Source organism: Thalassophryne amazonica, chromosome 8, assembly GCF_902500255.1.
Source record: "Thalassophryne amazonica chromosome 8, fThaAma1.1, whole genome shotgun sequence".
Classification (NCBI taxonomy): domain Eukaryota; kingdom Metazoa; phylum Chordata; class Actinopteri; order Batrachoidiformes; family Batrachoididae; genus Thalassophryne; species Thalassophryne amazonica.
In genome coordinates, this window is record NC_047110.1 from 79,918,174 (window position 1) to 79,935,188 (window position 17,015).

The 17,015-nt window shown below is 39.4% G+C and overlaps 1 protein-coding gene across 2 annotated transcripts in view; it reads left to right on the forward strand.

Moving 5' to 3' along the window:
* Window positions 1-17,015, forward strand: part of fanci (FA complementation group I) — a 33,382-nt gene that overhangs the window by 5,198 nt on the left and 11,169 nt on the right. For both annotated transcript variants that reach the window (XM_034176814.1, XM_034176816.1), the window contains exons 4-25: window positions 466-619; window positions 739-796; window positions 1,013-1,054; window positions 1,214-1,337; window positions 1,411-1,496; window positions 1,594-1,726; window positions 3,396-3,473; window positions 6,387-6,523; window positions 6,817-6,997; window positions 7,089-7,176; window positions 7,278-7,408; window positions 7,497-7,567; window positions 7,646-7,760; window positions 7,843-7,965; window positions 11,301-11,369; window positions 11,463-11,564; window positions 11,871-12,056; window positions 12,972-13,093; window positions 13,188-13,349; window positions 15,587-15,766; window positions 16,253-16,419; window positions 16,538-16,605. In XM_034176814.1, the coding sequence (XP_034032705.1) occupies window positions 466-619; window positions 739-796; window positions 1,013-1,054; window positions 1,214-1,337; window positions 1,411-1,496; window positions 1,594-1,726; window positions 3,396-3,473; window positions 6,387-6,523; window positions 6,817-6,997; window positions 7,089-7,176; window positions 7,278-7,408; window positions 7,497-7,567; window positions 7,646-7,760; window positions 7,843-7,965; window positions 11,301-11,369; window positions 11,463-11,564; window positions 11,871-12,056; window positions 12,972-13,093; window positions 13,188-13,349; window positions 15,587-15,766; window positions 16,253-16,419; window positions 16,538-16,605 (2,577 nt within the window). The remainder of the gene's footprint in view (window positions 1-465; window positions 620-738; window positions 797-1,012; window positions 1,055-1,213; window positions 1,338-1,410; window positions 1,497-1,593; window positions 1,727-3,395; window positions 3,474-6,386; window positions 6,524-6,816; window positions 6,998-7,088; window positions 7,177-7,277; window positions 7,409-7,496; window positions 7,568-7,645; window positions 7,761-7,842; window positions 7,966-11,300; window positions 11,370-11,462; window positions 11,565-11,870; window positions 12,057-12,971; window positions 13,094-13,187; window positions 13,350-15,586; window positions 15,767-16,252; window positions 16,420-16,537; window positions 16,606-17,015) is intronic.

A 17,015-nucleotide genomic window follows, 5' to 3' on the forward strand; every position in this document is an offset into this window, starting at 1 on the left:
AATACCATTGTTCCATTTTCATTTGTTACATATACAGGAAAATTGTTCAATAGTTAAAAATAAAAATAAAGTTTAAAAAAAAAAAAGACAACGCAGGATTACCCCAAGATTCCTCACTTTGTCCATATGTTGTATAACACACGAACCTAAGCTAAGCGCCAGCTGGTCAAATTGATGCCGATGCCTTGCTGGACCAAGAACCATCATTTCAGTCTTATCAGAGTTTAAAAGTAGGAAGTTACCAGACATCCAACTTCTCACTGATGCAAGGCAATCTTCTAAAGATTTTATGTGAATGAGATTACCAGCAGTTATTGGGCTTCATTTCTGCATCAATGTTTACCTGCCAGTATTAGGCAAACAATCACAGTCTCTGTTTTTAGTCCAGTATTTACAGTTACTGATTTAGTTTTTATTAAAAAAAAATTTTCATTGCTATTTTGTCCTTTTCAATGTTATATACAGACTCACACTTTGCCTGGACCTTCTCTTGCACAATTGGCATCTCTCTTTGTCGACACCATTAAGGTGGGAAAAATGGGCAGCGGAAAATCCCTCGAACTTTTTCCCACTGTGCTCACTGCCCTTGCAGCATGTGAATCCTTGTCTTATGGCAAAGGTAACTTTGTTTCGTATTGTATTGTCACATAAAATATAGTTATTTTGTCTTGTTGTGTTAATTAAAAAGCACATATTTTAATAGATTATGAGCATGCACCTTGATTTTGTGTTATTTAGGAGAACTCCGTGGTGAGGAATACAAAAAGCAGTTGATCAACAGCCTCTGCTCCAGCAGGTGAGGATGTATATCAGATATTCTGTGAAAGTGGGAGTGTACATAATGGGGAAAACCCCACTGTATTTGTTTGTCTTAAAAACTGCAACACAGTCAAGTTTGTGGCATCAAACTATATATATAAATGTGCTCATAAAGTGAATTTTAGGGTATGTAATAATGCACTGCAGAAACATTAAGTAACAACAGTTGTGCTTGTTGTTTACGTTCATACAGATGGGACCCACAATGTGTTATTCATCTGACAACCATGTTCAGGTAACGCCTTCTGCTCTTTGTTACAAATAAAGAATATATAAAGAATAATCAGGGTTTATTAATGTAGTTGTCCTTTCTTTTCTTCTGCTTTTGCTTATTTTCAGAATGGTGTCGCTAGTATTTGCCCACACTAAATAAATTCTGTCTACCTCGTTTTAGGGACGTGCCCTTGTCATCAGAGGAGCTGCAGTTTGTAGTGGAGAAAGTGCTGAGAATGTTCATGAAGTTGGATTTACAGGAGATTCCCCCACTGGTTTACCAGCTGTTGCTGTTATCTGCAAAGGTAGTGTGTGTTTGATTTGTCATAAAGTGTGTTGTCTTACCTGCTTATTAACTGTCTTCACCGGGTCTGCCAGGGTTGTAAGAAACAGGTCTTGGATGGAATCATCAGCTATTTTAAGGAGCAAGATGTTCACCAGGAAGAAGAGCAGAATCATGGAGAGCAAGTGACCCCTGTGACAAATATTTACATTATAGCTCATTGCATCCTGTGCAACTGTAGCTTATTTATTCATTATTTTTCACTGCTTCACTCATAGGAGCCTTGATCTGGAGGTTCAGTCCATTCCACAGGACCAGTTGAGGCACGTGGAGGGCACTGCTATTCTCCACATTGTATTTGCCATACGACTGGACCATGAACTTGGAAGGGAGTTCCTTAAAACCTTGAAGGTTAAGACCGAAATACAACCCCAGTTCCAATGAAGTTGGGATGTTGTTTGAAATGTAAATAAAAACGGAATACAATGAGTTGCAAATCCTCTTCAACCTATATTCAGTTGAATACACCACAAAGACAAGATATTTAATGTTCAAACTGATAAACGTTTTTGTTTTTGTGCAAATACTTGCTAATTTTGAAATGGATGCCTGCAACACGTTTCAAAAAAGCTGGGACAGTGGCAACAAAAGACTGGGAAAGTTGAAGAATGCTCAAAGAACACCTGTTTGGATCATTCCACAGGTGAACAAGTGAATTGGAAACAGATGAGTGTCATGATTGGGTATTAAAGCAGCATCCCCAAAAGGCTCAGCCGTTCACAAACAAAGATGGGGTGAGGATCACCACTTTGTGACCTGCGTGGAAAAAATAGTCCAACAGTTTAAGAACAATGTTTCTCAACGTTCAATTGCAAGGAATTTAGGTATTCCATCATCTACAGTCCAGAATATAATCAGAAGATTCAGAGAATCTGGAGATCTTTCTACACATAAGTGGCAAGGCCGAAAACCAACATTGAATGCGTGTGACCTTTGATCCCTCAGGCAGCACCGCATTAAAAACCGACATCATTGTGTAAAGTATCTTACCGTGTGGGCTCAGGAACACTTCAGAAAACCATTGTCAGTTAACACAGTTCATCGCTGCATCTACAAGTGCAAGTTAAAACTCTACCATGCAAAGCGAAAGCCATACATCAACAACATCCAGAAACGCCGCCTTCGCTGAGCCCGAGCTCATTTGAAATGGACAGATGCAAAGTGAGAAAGAGTGCTGTGGTCTGATGAGTCCACATTTCAAATTGTTTTTGGAAATCATGGACATCATGTCCTCCGGACAAAAGAGGAAAAAGACCATCCAGATTGTTACCAGCGCAAATTTCAAAAGCCAGCATCTGTGATGGTATGGGGGTGTGTTAGTGTCCATGACATGGGCAACTTACACATCTTTGATGGCACCATCAATGCTGAACGTTACATCCAGGTTTTGGAGCAACACATGCTGCCATCCAAGCAACGGCTTTTTCAGGGACATCCCTGTTTATTTCAACAAGACAATGCTAAGCCACATTCTGCACGTGTTACAACAGCATGACTTCGTAGTAAAAGAGTACGGGTACTAGACTGGCCTGCCTGCAGTCCAGACCTGTCGCCCATTAAAAATGTGTGGCGCATTATGAAGCGCAAAATACAACAATGGAGACACCGGAGTGTTGAACAAAGTCGTACATCAAGCAAGAATGGGAAAGAATTCCACCTACAAAGTTTCAACAAGTGTAACTTATTGAGTGTTGTTAGAAGGAAAGGTGATGTAACACAGTGGTAAACATACCACTGTCCCAACTTTTTTGAAACATGTTGCAGGCATCCATTTCAAAATGAGCAAATATTTGCACAAAAGCAATAAAGTTTCTCAGTTTGAACATTAAATATCTTGTCTTTGTGGTGTATTCAATTGAATATAGGTTGAAGAGGATTTTCAAATCGTTGTATTCTGTTTTTATTTACATTTTACACAACATCCCAACTTCATTGGATTTGGGGTTGCACATTTATTTTGTTGTAGATATTTGAAATTCTGAATAAATGTGTAAAATAAAGTCTGATTTTACTTCTGCAGACATGTTATGGGGAGTTGTGTCCTTTCAGTGTTGCTCTGTTGCTCTCAGTGGCAAGGATCCAGCGGTATGAGGAGCAGGTGAGATAATTTAATTAATTTTCATTTATATATTTTAGTATCAGATCTATGTATAGTGAAAGTATTCTGTAGCATTCAGTAGTAGGTTTGATAATAGAGTGGGAGTTACTGTAGACAGGTGATTATACTCAACTATGTTCTGAAAAACCAGTGAGCTGTCAAGGACAGAGGGAAAATCAGCTGTATGTATACTGTGGTGTGCAAACAAAAAGAGAAAAGACAGTGAAGTGGCATGTCCACTTGCTCAAACATGAACAGAGTAATAAACCCGCCATCTGGCTGCTATGGCAAATACTGCAAAAATCTCAACTCCAGGTTACACCAAGATGTTTAATCCCAATTAAAGAACAAACATAATACAAGTGAGGTGGCATTTAAGCATACAAAGAAGGTTTCAGGAACTTGGCTATTTGAGGTGTAATTTTTGGAACAATAACTGGGATTTTTATAAACTGTTCTCAATCTCATTCTCTAAAGAAAGTATCGCATGTGCTTGTATTTTGAAATAAATTTGTAAACATTAACCCTAACAATGTGACTGACAGAACTGACACCAGATTAATTTTGTGCCAGCTCCTGTTGGCCTCTAATAAAGTTTGTTTTGTTATATATATAGTGAGGAAAATAAGTATTTGAACACCCTGCGCTTTTACAAGTTCTCCCACTTAGAAATCATGGAGGGGTCTGAAATTTTCATCTTAGGTGCATGTCCACTGTGAGAGACATAATCTAAAAATAAAAAAAATCCGGAAAACACATTGTATGATTTTTAAATAATTTATTTGTGTGTTACTGCTGCAAATAAGTATTTGAACACCTACCAAACAGCAAGAATTCTGGCTCTCACAGACCTGTTAGTTTTTCTTTAAGAAGCCCTCTTATTCTGCACTCTTTACCTGTATTAATTGCACCTGTTTGAACTTGTTACCTGTATAAAAGACACCTGGTCACACACTCAAACACACTCCAACCTGTCTACCATAGCCAAGACCAAAGAGCTGTCTAAGGACACCAGGGACAAAACTGTAGACCTGCACAAGGATGGGATCGACTACAGGACAACAGGCAAGCAGCTTGGTAGAAGACAACAACTGTTATGATTATTTATTAGAAAGTGGAAGAAGCACAAGAAGACTGTCAATCTCCCTCGGTCTGGCAAGATCTCACTTTGTGGGGTAAGCATGATTCTGAGAAAGCTCAGAACTACACAGGAGGACTTGGTCAATGACCTGAAGAGAGCTGCGACCAGAGTCACAAAGATTACATTAGTAACACATGATGCTGTCATGGTTTAAAATCCTGCAGGGCAACAAGGTCCCCCTGCTCAAGCCAGCACATGTCCAGGCCCGTTTGAAGTTCACCAGTGACCATCTGGATGATCCAGAGGAGGCATGGGAGAAGGTCATGTGGTCAGATGAGACCAGAATAGAGCTTTTTGGAATCAACTAAACTTATCATGTTTAGAGGATGAGAACAACCCCAAGAAAACCATCCCAACCGTGAAGTATGGGGATGGAAACATCATACTCTGGGTGTGCTCTTCTGCAAAGGGGACAGGACGACTGCATCGTATTGAAGGGAGGATGGATGGAGTCATGTATTGCGAGATTTTGGCAAACAACCTCCTTCCCTCAGTAAGAGCATTGAAGATGGCTCATGGCTGGGTCTTCCAGCATGACAATGACCCCAAACACAGCCAGGGCAACTAAGGAGGGGCTCCGTAAGAAGCATTTCAAGGTCCTGGAGTGGCCTGGCCAGTCTCCAGACCTGAACTCAATAGAAAATCTTTGGAGGGAGCTGAAACTCCAAACCTGAAAGATCTAGAGAAGATCTGTATGGAAGAGTGGCCCAAAATCTCTGCTGCAGTGTGTGCAAACCTGGTGAAAAACTACAGGAAACGTTTGACCTCTGTAATTGCAAACAAAGGCTACTATACCAAATATTAGCATTGATTTTCACAGGTGTTCAAATACTTATTTGCAGCAGTAACATACAAATAAATTATTAAAAAAAATCATACATTGTGATTTCTGGATTTTTTTTTTTTTTTTTTTTTGATTATGTCTCTCACAGTGGTCATGCACCTCAGATGAAAATTTCAGACCCCTCCATGATTTCTAAGTGGGAGAACTTTTTTTTTTTTTTTTTTTTTTTTTGCAACAAGCATGTTGCGTTGTGAAATGTCATTCAATCCCTCTCCCAAGAAGGCTGTTCGAGCTACTCATTGACTGCTTCAGTGAATGATGGTGTCTGTTGATTTTTTTTTTTTTTTTTTTTTTTTTTTATCTTTTATTCTGTTGTTCATCTTTTGACTACCCTTATTTATTTGTTCAGGGTCACCACAGTGGAGCTTGTATTATCTGCATCTATTTGCCAGATGTTTTACACGTAGCTCTATTTTTTACCTGGAGGAACAAACACAGCCCCTGGTCTTCCATCCATGTACTAATCAGGACCTACCCTGCTTAGCTTCTGAGATTTGATGGGATAAGGTGTAAACAAGACAGAGTATCTGCTTTTATCTCTGAGATTCTCTCACTGGCATTATTTTTAACCAGTGTGTTTTTCTGGTTATTATGGCAATCATTTGTTTCTTTCTTTCTAAACTACACCAGTTATAATTTTATACAGACATATTTTTAATTAGCTTTGTAATGACATGCCAAAACCATGTTTTGTTATAGATAATTGTTACTCAAAAATGTTGCATTGGTGAAACAATCAAGAACACAAGCAGATGATCTTGGTTCTTTTTATTTCTTATTTTTATAGCATTTGTAAATATAGGTTGTTTGTTTCATCTATCCATTGTTTTGGACACCTGTGTCCAAACTTTGAATCATGTCTCATGCGGAAACACTTGTGTTTATTATTATTTATTTTATTTTCTTCTTTGTTCTGTGGTTTGGGCAGGTGTTTGAACTTCTGAAAGGGGCTGTCATTAAGAGTTTCAAGGATGAGCAACTGCAGCAGGGTTCAAAGTTCCTGCAAGACCTCCTGCTTCCACATTGTAATGTGGCTCAGATGATATTGGACACAGTTAAGAACAGGTCAGAATGACAGTGACACAGTGTTTGGTTCATATCAAGTGTTTAAATAGAAACCATGAATAAGATAAACTTCTTAGCAATTATAATTTAAATAGAAAAGGTTTGGCTGTTATTCCTGCCCTCCATAGTCCTGTGATTGCCGCACCTCACTGATAAACCTTAATGCAACAGAGCTGCCACTAATATTTATACATTAGAGCAAAGCAAACAACTGATGTATAGGCAATATTTTTCACATTTCTGTATTAATCCTTCTGCATACTGTGTTAATTTATATGCTTTGATCTCTTCAGTGTGTTTGGGTGGGATCATGTAACTCAGGGGCTGGTTGAGCTGGGCTTCTTCCTCATGGATACATTTGGACCCAAACCTGGACCATTTGGCAAGTCCACAGAAGGTTCTGCTTCTATAGCCAGGACCCCCACTCAGCAGGCATGCAGGTTGGGAGGTCAGGTCCTCCTGCAGGGCTTTAAGGTAGTTTTTATTTATGTAGAAAGGTCGTAATCAAAAATGGAATATAGTGACCACGGGTATAGATTATGTTTTCTCGTTTTGTCGACCACAGATGCATGAGCCTATCAGAGGAGAGATACTGGAGCAAGTCCTCAATCGCTTGGTCACAAAGACTGCCTCACCTGTTTACCATTATATAGGTAATATACACATTAAATGTGGGCCACAGTTTTTCAAGATGATTTTAATACTTTTATTTATTATTAGTTGTTTTGTTTTGGGCTTTTTTTGGCACCACTAGAGCTTTTCTCAGACATGGTGGTCTCTGCTCCCATGATCCTCCTGGAATCATCTGCGAAGGTGACTGAGACATTTGACCACCTGTCATACCTGCCTTTGGCCACTGTTCAGGGTCTGCTAAAAGCTGTTCAGGTACTTAAAAAGCAAAACAGCACATGCTCACAGTATAGACATTCTTTTTCTCTGTTAATTCATTGTCCTGCTTTTATTTAATCATCAGCCCCTGCTCAAAGTCAGCATGTTGTTGAAAGATGCTCTGATTCTAGTTCTTCGCAAGGCCATGTTTTCCAGGTCAGTGCTATGGCTTAATACGAATGTGCCTGTCAGTACAGTTTGATGTTGCAGTAACAATAAAATCTTGTCAACTAGCCAACTGGATGGACGAAAGTCAGCAGTGACTGGCTTCTTGCTGCTTCTGAAGAATTTCAAAGTATTGGGAAGCTTGACCTCGAGTCAATGTAGCCAGGCAATCTCCTCCAGCCAGGTACAATAAAACCCATGTGAATATTTATGCAGTTAGAAAAAGTAGTCTTGTACACTGACTGTTTTTCTGAATCCTCCAATAGGTACAAGTGGATGTTCATTCTCGTTACAACGCTGCTGCCAATGAAGCATTCTGCCTGGAGATTCTCAGCAGTCTGCGGCGCTGCCTGGGCCAGCAGGCTGACATACGCCTCATGCTGTACGAGGTCAGAGGTTACTATTATTCCTCAAGGAGTGACTGTTGCCTCACATTTGAAATAATTCAAAGGGCATATCGCACTCAAATCAACACTATCGTTTAAAAAATTGTGTACCAGGTTATGACTCATTACTTCCAACTCTTTAACTTGTGTGAGTCCTGATGTAGCTGATAAAAATAAAATTAGCCATACAGTGTCTGAAAAATGCACACAGATTCAGAGGTATTTTAAACCATAACAGTGACGTAACCTCAGGTGCTGACTATTGGCTGCCTGAAGGTCACTCCTCCTGTGTCCACTTCGTGACTTATTCCAGGACATACAGTCAATCTGGGCTGTTTTTGTCTCCAAATGTAAAATGGTTTTAATATAGCTTCAATTTGGCTTTCAAATCAAATTCTTGTATTTTGTGATCAACCTAAGTCTGTCTCACCTCTTTGTAACCTGTGGTTTATTCAGGAAAAAAAAAACTAAACAAAACACACATTGCATATGTCTCAGTAAGATTAAATAATGATAATTACATATCCGAAAGTCTCTGATTTCACTCCTGCTGTGTTTGTCGTGTTCATTAATCATGGATGACAGCCATGTTCTTTATCAATCAAGAAAATTTACTGAAAACTTATACTGATCAAAAATACAGACTCTGTCTCTCTCTGCCTAACCTCTGCCCACTGCCCTGGTCGGGTGGGCCTCCCCCTTTTTACGATGCGCTGCCTTTTTCTTGGAGACATGTATTCAGCGGAAAATAACATCTCTGACACTTTAACAGTTTGTGCCTGGTTGAAACAGTCTGTCTTCTTATTGCTGATGTGAACATTACATTTAAGGGCATGACATATACCAGTGGCTACGTTTACATGCCATTAATATTCGGGATACGGTCAATATTCTGATTTCTGAATCATTAGGAATAACCTGTTTACATGCTTAAGCAGACAGAGTTACTCCTGTATACATGGTCATTGGTATCATTTGGAATATCCCCATCTAAACAGCGAGTCACGTCTTCCACCGGTGCTTGATTTGGTCTGGCGTTCGTGCATCCTCTCACTTTCCTCCTCAAAATATTATCTTTGGAAAATCTGTCCAACGAATAAGCAACAGTAGTTGTTTTAGTGAGTTCTCATAAAACACAAATTTTAACCATTTTGACTTAACTATCTACTATCAAAGTCCACAAAAAACAGACTTCACACTGTAAAAAAATTCAGTTTTCCCCATTCATTTTAATTGAACAACTCTAAATGCAGAACCTGAGATGATGTCACCAAAATTCATATTCCTCACAGCTTGAGGTTTCTGAGTGTTTATCAGAGGCAGGTAAAATCATGCTAATTTACCCATGTTAATGCAGGGCTCGACATTGCCATCATTGGCCCGGTGGCGATTTGACCCACTTTCAGGCTAGTACAATTTATAAAATGATGGCCTACTCGGGCCACTGCAAAATTCCATTTATTTGGCCATTTTTTTCTAGTGGCAAAGTCGAATTTCTTCACTTCACCGTGTCATCAAACTTCAGCGAGTCCGCCATGTTTGTTTGTTTTTTGTCTTGCACCACGCTCCCACAGACTCTTGCACACGCTCCACTGAGGAAACGAGGCCAAAGGTCAAAGAAATGTATGTTTCCATGTGTGGAGTGTGCATTGAACAGGGTTATTCAAGAGAATATAGTTCAGTGTAATTTCCCCCACTTTTTTTTTCTCCTCCCTCATCTGCACAATTCCTTATTACATCTGCCAAGGACATAATAAAATCACCTGCATTTATTTGTCTGTTAGCAGGATTACGTCAAAACTACTGCACAGATTTTGATGAAATTTTCACCACAGATACACATTAGGCCATGGAAGAACTCAGTAATTTTGGAGGTGATCCGGATCTGATTGTGGATTCTGGATCAAGATTTCACTTTATATACACTTTGAAGGATTACGTCAAAACTACTTCACAGATTCTCACCAAATTTGCACCATAGATAGATATTAGGCCATGGAAGACTCCACTGAATTTTGGAGGTGATCTGGATCCAAATCCACATTCTGGATCAAGATTTCCCTTTATATGTTTTGAAGGATTACTTCAAAACTACTTCACGGATTCTCACCAAATTTGCACCACAGGTAGATATTAAGTTATGGAAGACTCCATTAAATTTTGGAGGTGATCTGGCTTCTGGATCAAGATTTCTCTTTATATAGGCTTTCAAGGATTACATCAAAGCTATGTCACAGTTTCTCACCAAATTTGCACCACAGATATTAAGGCATGGAAGAGGTGATCTGGATCCAGATTGGCGGATGTCAGAAATCTCTGATTGTTCTTGTTAATATAGTATACGTAAGAGTCCATTAATGCTCCACACCCAGAGTTGTTGGTGGTAATGCACTGTGTTGGTTTGCAAACTGCCAATAAACTCGAAAGAAGAAGAAGAAGAAGCGTAGCGTGCATTCAGCCTTTTCTGTTACAGATCTTCATCAATCTTCGTGAGCATCTTTAAATTCTCAGCATGGAAAGCTGCAGGAAACGAAGACGCAAAGAGAACACAGCGCTTTGAGTTAATGAAATGCTAATATTATGAAATTACAACCACCCAAACCCTGACAACAGCTAGGAAAAAGGTCAGTTCCAACTTAAAAATTCATTCACAGCACTTAAATGTAAGTAAAATAACTTAAATTAGTAAGTGCATGCAAAGTCTGTTCCAACTTAACAAATTCATGAAAATTTGGAACAAAAATAACAGGTAAAATAGTAACAATTTAACACTTCTGCACAAGTGTTATTGACATGCTCAGCAATGACTAACGTGTAAATAAGCAACACAAAAAGTACAAATACTTATTTTGTATAATAAAATGCAAATTAATCATTTTAAAATCATACAGTGTGATTTTTCTGATTTTTTTTTTTAGATTATTTCTCTCACAGTTAAAGTGTACCTGCGATAAAAATTACAGACCTCTCCATTCTTTGTAGGTGGGAAAACTTGCAAAATTGGCAGTGGGTCAAATACTTATTTGCCTGACTGTTTAGACTGCTCGCAGAATGCTGTCTTGTCATGCTCAAATGCGCCTCGACACTTCCGGAATGTGTGCTGAACTTTCAGATGGCATTTGGCCTCATTCGGCCCCTCGTGTGATGGGGGTTTGAAGTTGCACAAAGCTTGAAACAAGCTTGTCAGCTCCTTTCATATCCAAAGCCTCAGTCTTGTGGCCACTAAAGCTACCATTGCTTGTTTGTAGTGCAGTGCTCTGTAGTATTTTGTAACACTACAATCACTTTGCATCTTGAATGATCCAGTTTCTACTGTGCAAACATGTTTTCTGTTTTAGGGCTTCTATGATGTTCTCCGCCGCAACTCCCAGCTGGCAAGCTCTGTCATGCAGACTCTCCTTTCTCAGGTATTTTGACTTGCACATTGTTACATTATGTATTTACTGTTACCCTGTCACTGACGTGCATGGAGAGCTGTTTGTTGTGTTTGTAAACCTCAGATCACGAGGTACTATGAGCCTGAACAAGACCTGCTTCCCCCGGTGAAACTGGAGCCATGCATCACTGCTCAGGGAGACCAAGTCTACCTCCAGGAGCCACTGGTACATTGTCTAAAGCATATCATTTTGGGAATAAGTACAGTAATTTGTCAGCTTTTGGTAAAAACCATACTATGATTATGTTATCATTCTACATATTACACTCATAATAACATGATCCCGAGCAGCTCAAAATCAAATAGGAAAATTAGTTTCTGAAATGTTTCTTCTGCACATACTGCATGATTTTGAGTTTTTGGTTAGGTTTTTAGGGGGTATTTATTTATTTGCTCTTGATATATTATGATAGATATTAATATTGGAAAACAATCATGTTGTCTGCAACAGGTAATGTGTGTTCTGTTTCAGGCTCATCTGGTGAGCTGTATTGTTCACTGCCTTCTGTGGCTTCAGAGCATCCGCCGATCAGTCAGTCCTAACGCTGATGACAGTGACAACGATGAAGCGGAGGAAGGATATGAATCAGAGCTTCAGACTGTTCTAGAGAGCTTGACAAGACGCATGATCAAGAGCGAATTGGAGGATTTTGAGCTGGTATATCACTTATAAGAACACACATTGTAAAATTTTTTAAAAATGTGCTTTGTCAGCAGTATGACATTTACCTGCTTACCATGTGGTCAGCATGAGCAGCTTCTTTGCACTGGTGAAATTTTGTTTTGTCCCTGTGCATCATCAGTACAGTGGAGTTGAAGCAGAAGTACCAAGATGTGCTTGTATTGTAGATTTTCAGTTTTAATTTTAACAGTTTAACAAAAGTATAGCATTAACCTTTTAGGAATTATATCCATTTGTATGTACAGATCCTCCGTTATCAGAGGACATAGCTAAACGGACAAACTAAATATAAAGCTTGTTAATGCAAATCATCACTTCTCCAGTCCGTTTTCTTTAGACAATTCAAGGGATGATACATGAATATTTCCAAGTCATCGAATATTGACTTGGACTTTATCATTAAGAAATACAAACACTACTGTACTTTAAATCTGTCTGGAGCGGGCAGTCCTCAGAAACTGAGGAAAAGACAAATGAGGGAAGCCACATGACAACTCTGAAGGAGTTATAGGTTTCTGTGTCTGTAATTGCTCAAATTGGCCATTTTGCAGCTTCTGTCTGTTTCATCACCAGTTGCAGCTTCATGATGGATTGGAATAGAGAAGAATTTTCTTAAAATAATGTGAAGTTTCAAGCTACAGTTTGCCAGAAAGCACATGGGAGTCTCAAGAGCTTTCATCTGTTTTCTTATAAGAAAGTCCTCTTTGGAACAGGTAGTTTGTGATGAGGAAAATACTGGGTTCTTTCAGAGATTTACAAGCAAGCAAGCATGCAAAAAAAAAATTGGTTCACATTTTCATTAGGAGCTGTATATCGGTTGTACTTCACTGCCAGTGTGCATCACTTCACACAGCATCTTCTTAAGCCATACACCTTATTTATTTTGATTAGGATAAGTCAGCAGAGTTCTCCATGGGATCCAGTGTTGGAGTGAAAAATAATATCTATGCTGTTCTGGTTCTGGGAGTCTATGAAGTCCTCATTGAGTATAATTTTGTGAAAGCCAACTACAGGTAACCACCAATCTTTGTGTTAATCTGGTGTTGTGTGGCATACATAGTCATAAGGCTGTGACTGCTTCTGCATTCTTACATGATGGAATTGCAGCAAAACCCACTTTGAGGAGCTCATAGAACTGTTTAACCATTACCACAAACTGTCTGAGATCCTGAAGGAGAAGTCTGGAAAGAGTCGAGTGCCCTCACACAAAACCCCTCGCAGTTTGCTCTCCATGGGCTTCATATCAACTCTCCTCACTGCACTTTTCAGGTAAATGGTTTCTTACTTGTGCTAATGTTTATGTAGATCTTCAACACTTTGTGATTAAAAACAATGCAATTTTATGACATTATTTCGCAGTGTCTGTACCTGAAAATTGATTTTACACATAGCTGGTTAATATGCACCTTTATTTTGGACATGTGTAATTTAGGTCTTTCTCCCAACATTGCTTGTGTGCACTAGATTGCCTTGTCTACACTGGAAATGATATCGGTTATAGCACTGGTGTCAAGCTAATTCAATTTCAGTTTATTTCATTTATATAGCGGCACATCACAACAAAGCTGCCTCAAGGTGCTTCACAAAATTCTAACCTTACCAACCCCTAAGCACACAGATGGCAGTGGTAAGGAAAAACATGGCATTTCCTTGGAGTTTTTGGGCAAATTGCACTCAAAGTGAAAATGTAAAGAAAAAGTGACGATGCAATGGGAAAGTGGACATGTGTTGCGGTTTGCTTGTGACCCAGAGCACAAATGTGTGGAGGCGGTTTTGCAGGCGAGAGAACGCAGCTGCTCTGTTTAGCTGTGTAGGCTAACATTTACCGACACAACGTCTCCCATTCGCATCATCTTCCCTTCACTGGGAACCAAAACAAACCCCACTTTTCGTGACTGCTTTGGTGATTGCAGCCGAAAACAAAACAGTACACCATTTGTCTGTGTGAAGTTATGCTGTGTATATATTACACAACAGGAGCGGAGGTTCCCATAAGTGGTCAAACCCGTGATATCATGCAGGGTTGAAACGAGACTCTGGTGCCCTATTAGTGCATCCTTATAACTTTGCTTATATCTCAGACGCTATAGAAGCTAGAGAGCCACGGTCATTTTTAAGCTGTTTTAAAGCTCTGCAGGTCTGTCAGAAATCACGATTAGTGACATGGAGAGTGGTTACGCGGTGGGCTTGCGACCAGAGGATCCTCTGTTCAAATCCCCATCAGGCCACACAATCAGTAAGGGCCCTTGAGCAAGGTCCTTAATCCCCAAATTGCTCTTGGTGTGCAGCTGAGTGCCTTGGATTTCCCCTGGGATTAATAAAGTATTCGATTCTGATTGCATGGCAGCACCCTCGTATTGGTGTGTGAGTCTGTGAATGGGTGAATGTGAGGCATCGCTTTGCCCATGTGAATGCAGTCCATTTACCTCACCTTATCTACTTCTGCTAGCACTTGCTCATTGGCTACTTTCATTTTCAACTTGGGGTCAAAAGAAATTGAAGTGAAAGTGATTTTTGAGTGAGCATGAGGGTACATAATGTATTTATTTGCCTATAGCTCAGAGGCTGCCTGAGTGTCAGCAGCAAAATTTTGAGGGAATGTTGCTGAGACTATAACCTAGCTCGGACAGGAATTTGAAGGATACTTTTTTTTTTTTTTTTTGTGGGAGGGATTCACATTTAAAACTTTCTTCTGGTTGATGCCATTAAAAATATCTGCCAAGAGACGTGTCGAGCTTGAAAGAGCTGCCACATCTGCAGTAATTAGCTGACCCTCATGTAGATGACCTCTTCACAAATTGGTTGTAGCCTGATGCAGTTTGTATTGATAAACCGCTGCACTGGTCATTTCATCACAATGAAAATTTGCTATTAGCCTGCATTTCCCTCCTTAAAGTCTATTTGGCATATTTGTGTCCTGCCATGTACTGTCTATTCTGTCCAGCAATGATAGGGGGAGAGTTTTGATTACATGAGGCAAGACAAAAGTTGTTGGGTTTTGATGATTTACTTAACACAAAGCTCTTTGAAACACACATCTCTATCAGGATTCATCAGCAAATGGCAAACTACTGAAAATAAGCAACAATTACAGAAGGAGACATGTTTAAAAAGCTGCAATGAAATACCCAAATCATTAGATTCTCATCTATACATTGATTATTTTACACATAAATTTAAATTTTTATTGTAGCAGACAACATAGATGCCAATATGTTACATTTAACTGCCTTCTATGGTTGCTGTGTTTTCATGGATTGACTTTCTGCACCATCCAAACATTTTTTTTTTCTCCAAGAGAAATATCTCTGCATTTGGTGAAACTTGCCTTTGTTATTGCACTTACACCATTATAATATTGCTAATGTAGCCACAGAAGTACTGGAACATTGAATAAATCAAAACATTTAAAAAGCAATTGTTGTAATAAACATGAATTGATTGTTTGCTGGAATTCTTTGAGGTCAGAAACATGTGACACGAAGAGCTTTCTGTTTGTTTTTCAGAGACAGCACTCAGAGCAGAGAGGAAGCACTCTCTGTGCTGCGTTCCAGTGCAGACTTTGTGCGTTATTCTGTTAGCGTGGCTGTGCAGAAGATCCAGCAGCTGGAGGACACTGGACGCACAGACGGGCCTGATGGACAGAACATGGATAGAACCTTCCACTTCCTCTGTGATATGACAAGGTTGGAAGTCCGCTGTAGTGGAACTTTAGTTTTTTTGTTTCATTATTGTACCTGCGCTTTGTGTACATCTGATCCTGACAGATCGGAAAAGCTAAGCAGTGTGGGTCCTGATTAGTACATGGATGAGAGACCTCTGTGCAAAACTTGTATATATATATGTGTGTGTGTGTGTGTGTGTGTGTGTGTTCAGGTAAACAGGAGTTGTGCCAGGAAAAGCATCTGGTGTTTAAAAAAAAAAACCTGTACTAAATCCTGCGTATCTCTGTTGGTTCAGCTGTGGCGACCCTTGTTAAAAATGGGGGCAGCCAAAAGACAAACATTTCAGCTCTTTCCTTCATACTATGATACAAATAGTGTCACATGTGCTTCCGAAGTAACAAACAGTTGCATTATTACTAAGGACACTCGTTTCATTATTCATAAAAACAAAACCAAAAACCTTCTGACTTTTCTTGTGACTGATCCGTCTTTGTTACGCTCCACCAGTGTGCTGATGTGGCGTTACACTAACATTCCCAGTGCGCTGGAAGATGCAGGGCGGAAGGAGAAGCGGTGCAGTTTGTCCCACCTGTGTCTGGAGGGTCTGCTCAGAATCTTCACAACCTGCCTGCAGCGGTACCCAGACAGGATGGGCCAGCTCCTCTCTGCAATGGGTTAGACAAGTGCTGATGCACTGCAAACTCATCAAAGCGGTGGATCTAACATTTTCCACCTTATTGTTTTGCAGAAATATAATAATTATTATTTTTTTATGTTTCACTGACATTTCAGAGGATGATGCTGAATCAGAGGACAACAACAATACAGAGATCAACTTCTTTTACATCCGACAGTTTCAGGTGCATCTGCTATATGCAAATTTATTTGCTGCAGGATTTATTTATTTTGTTTATTTATTTATTTTTTCAATTAAATAGTTCATTCTCTCAACGCATGTGAAGACCTTTGCATGTGTTTCAAAATTATTGTTTCATGGGTTTACAGCATAGAGGTAATCTGATTTGTGGAACAGTGTGCAGCTAAAATATATAAGACATAAGTATGGTGGCAGACAGGCAAAAACACCAAATTAAAATAACACAATTTATTTTTTCATTTCAATTTATTTCATTTATATAGCACCAAATCACAACAAAGTTGCCTCAAGGCGCTTCACACAAGTAAGGTCTAACCATACCAACCCCCAGAGTAAGCACACGGGACAGTGGTATGAAAAAAGTCCCTCCGATGACTTGAGGATGAAACCTCA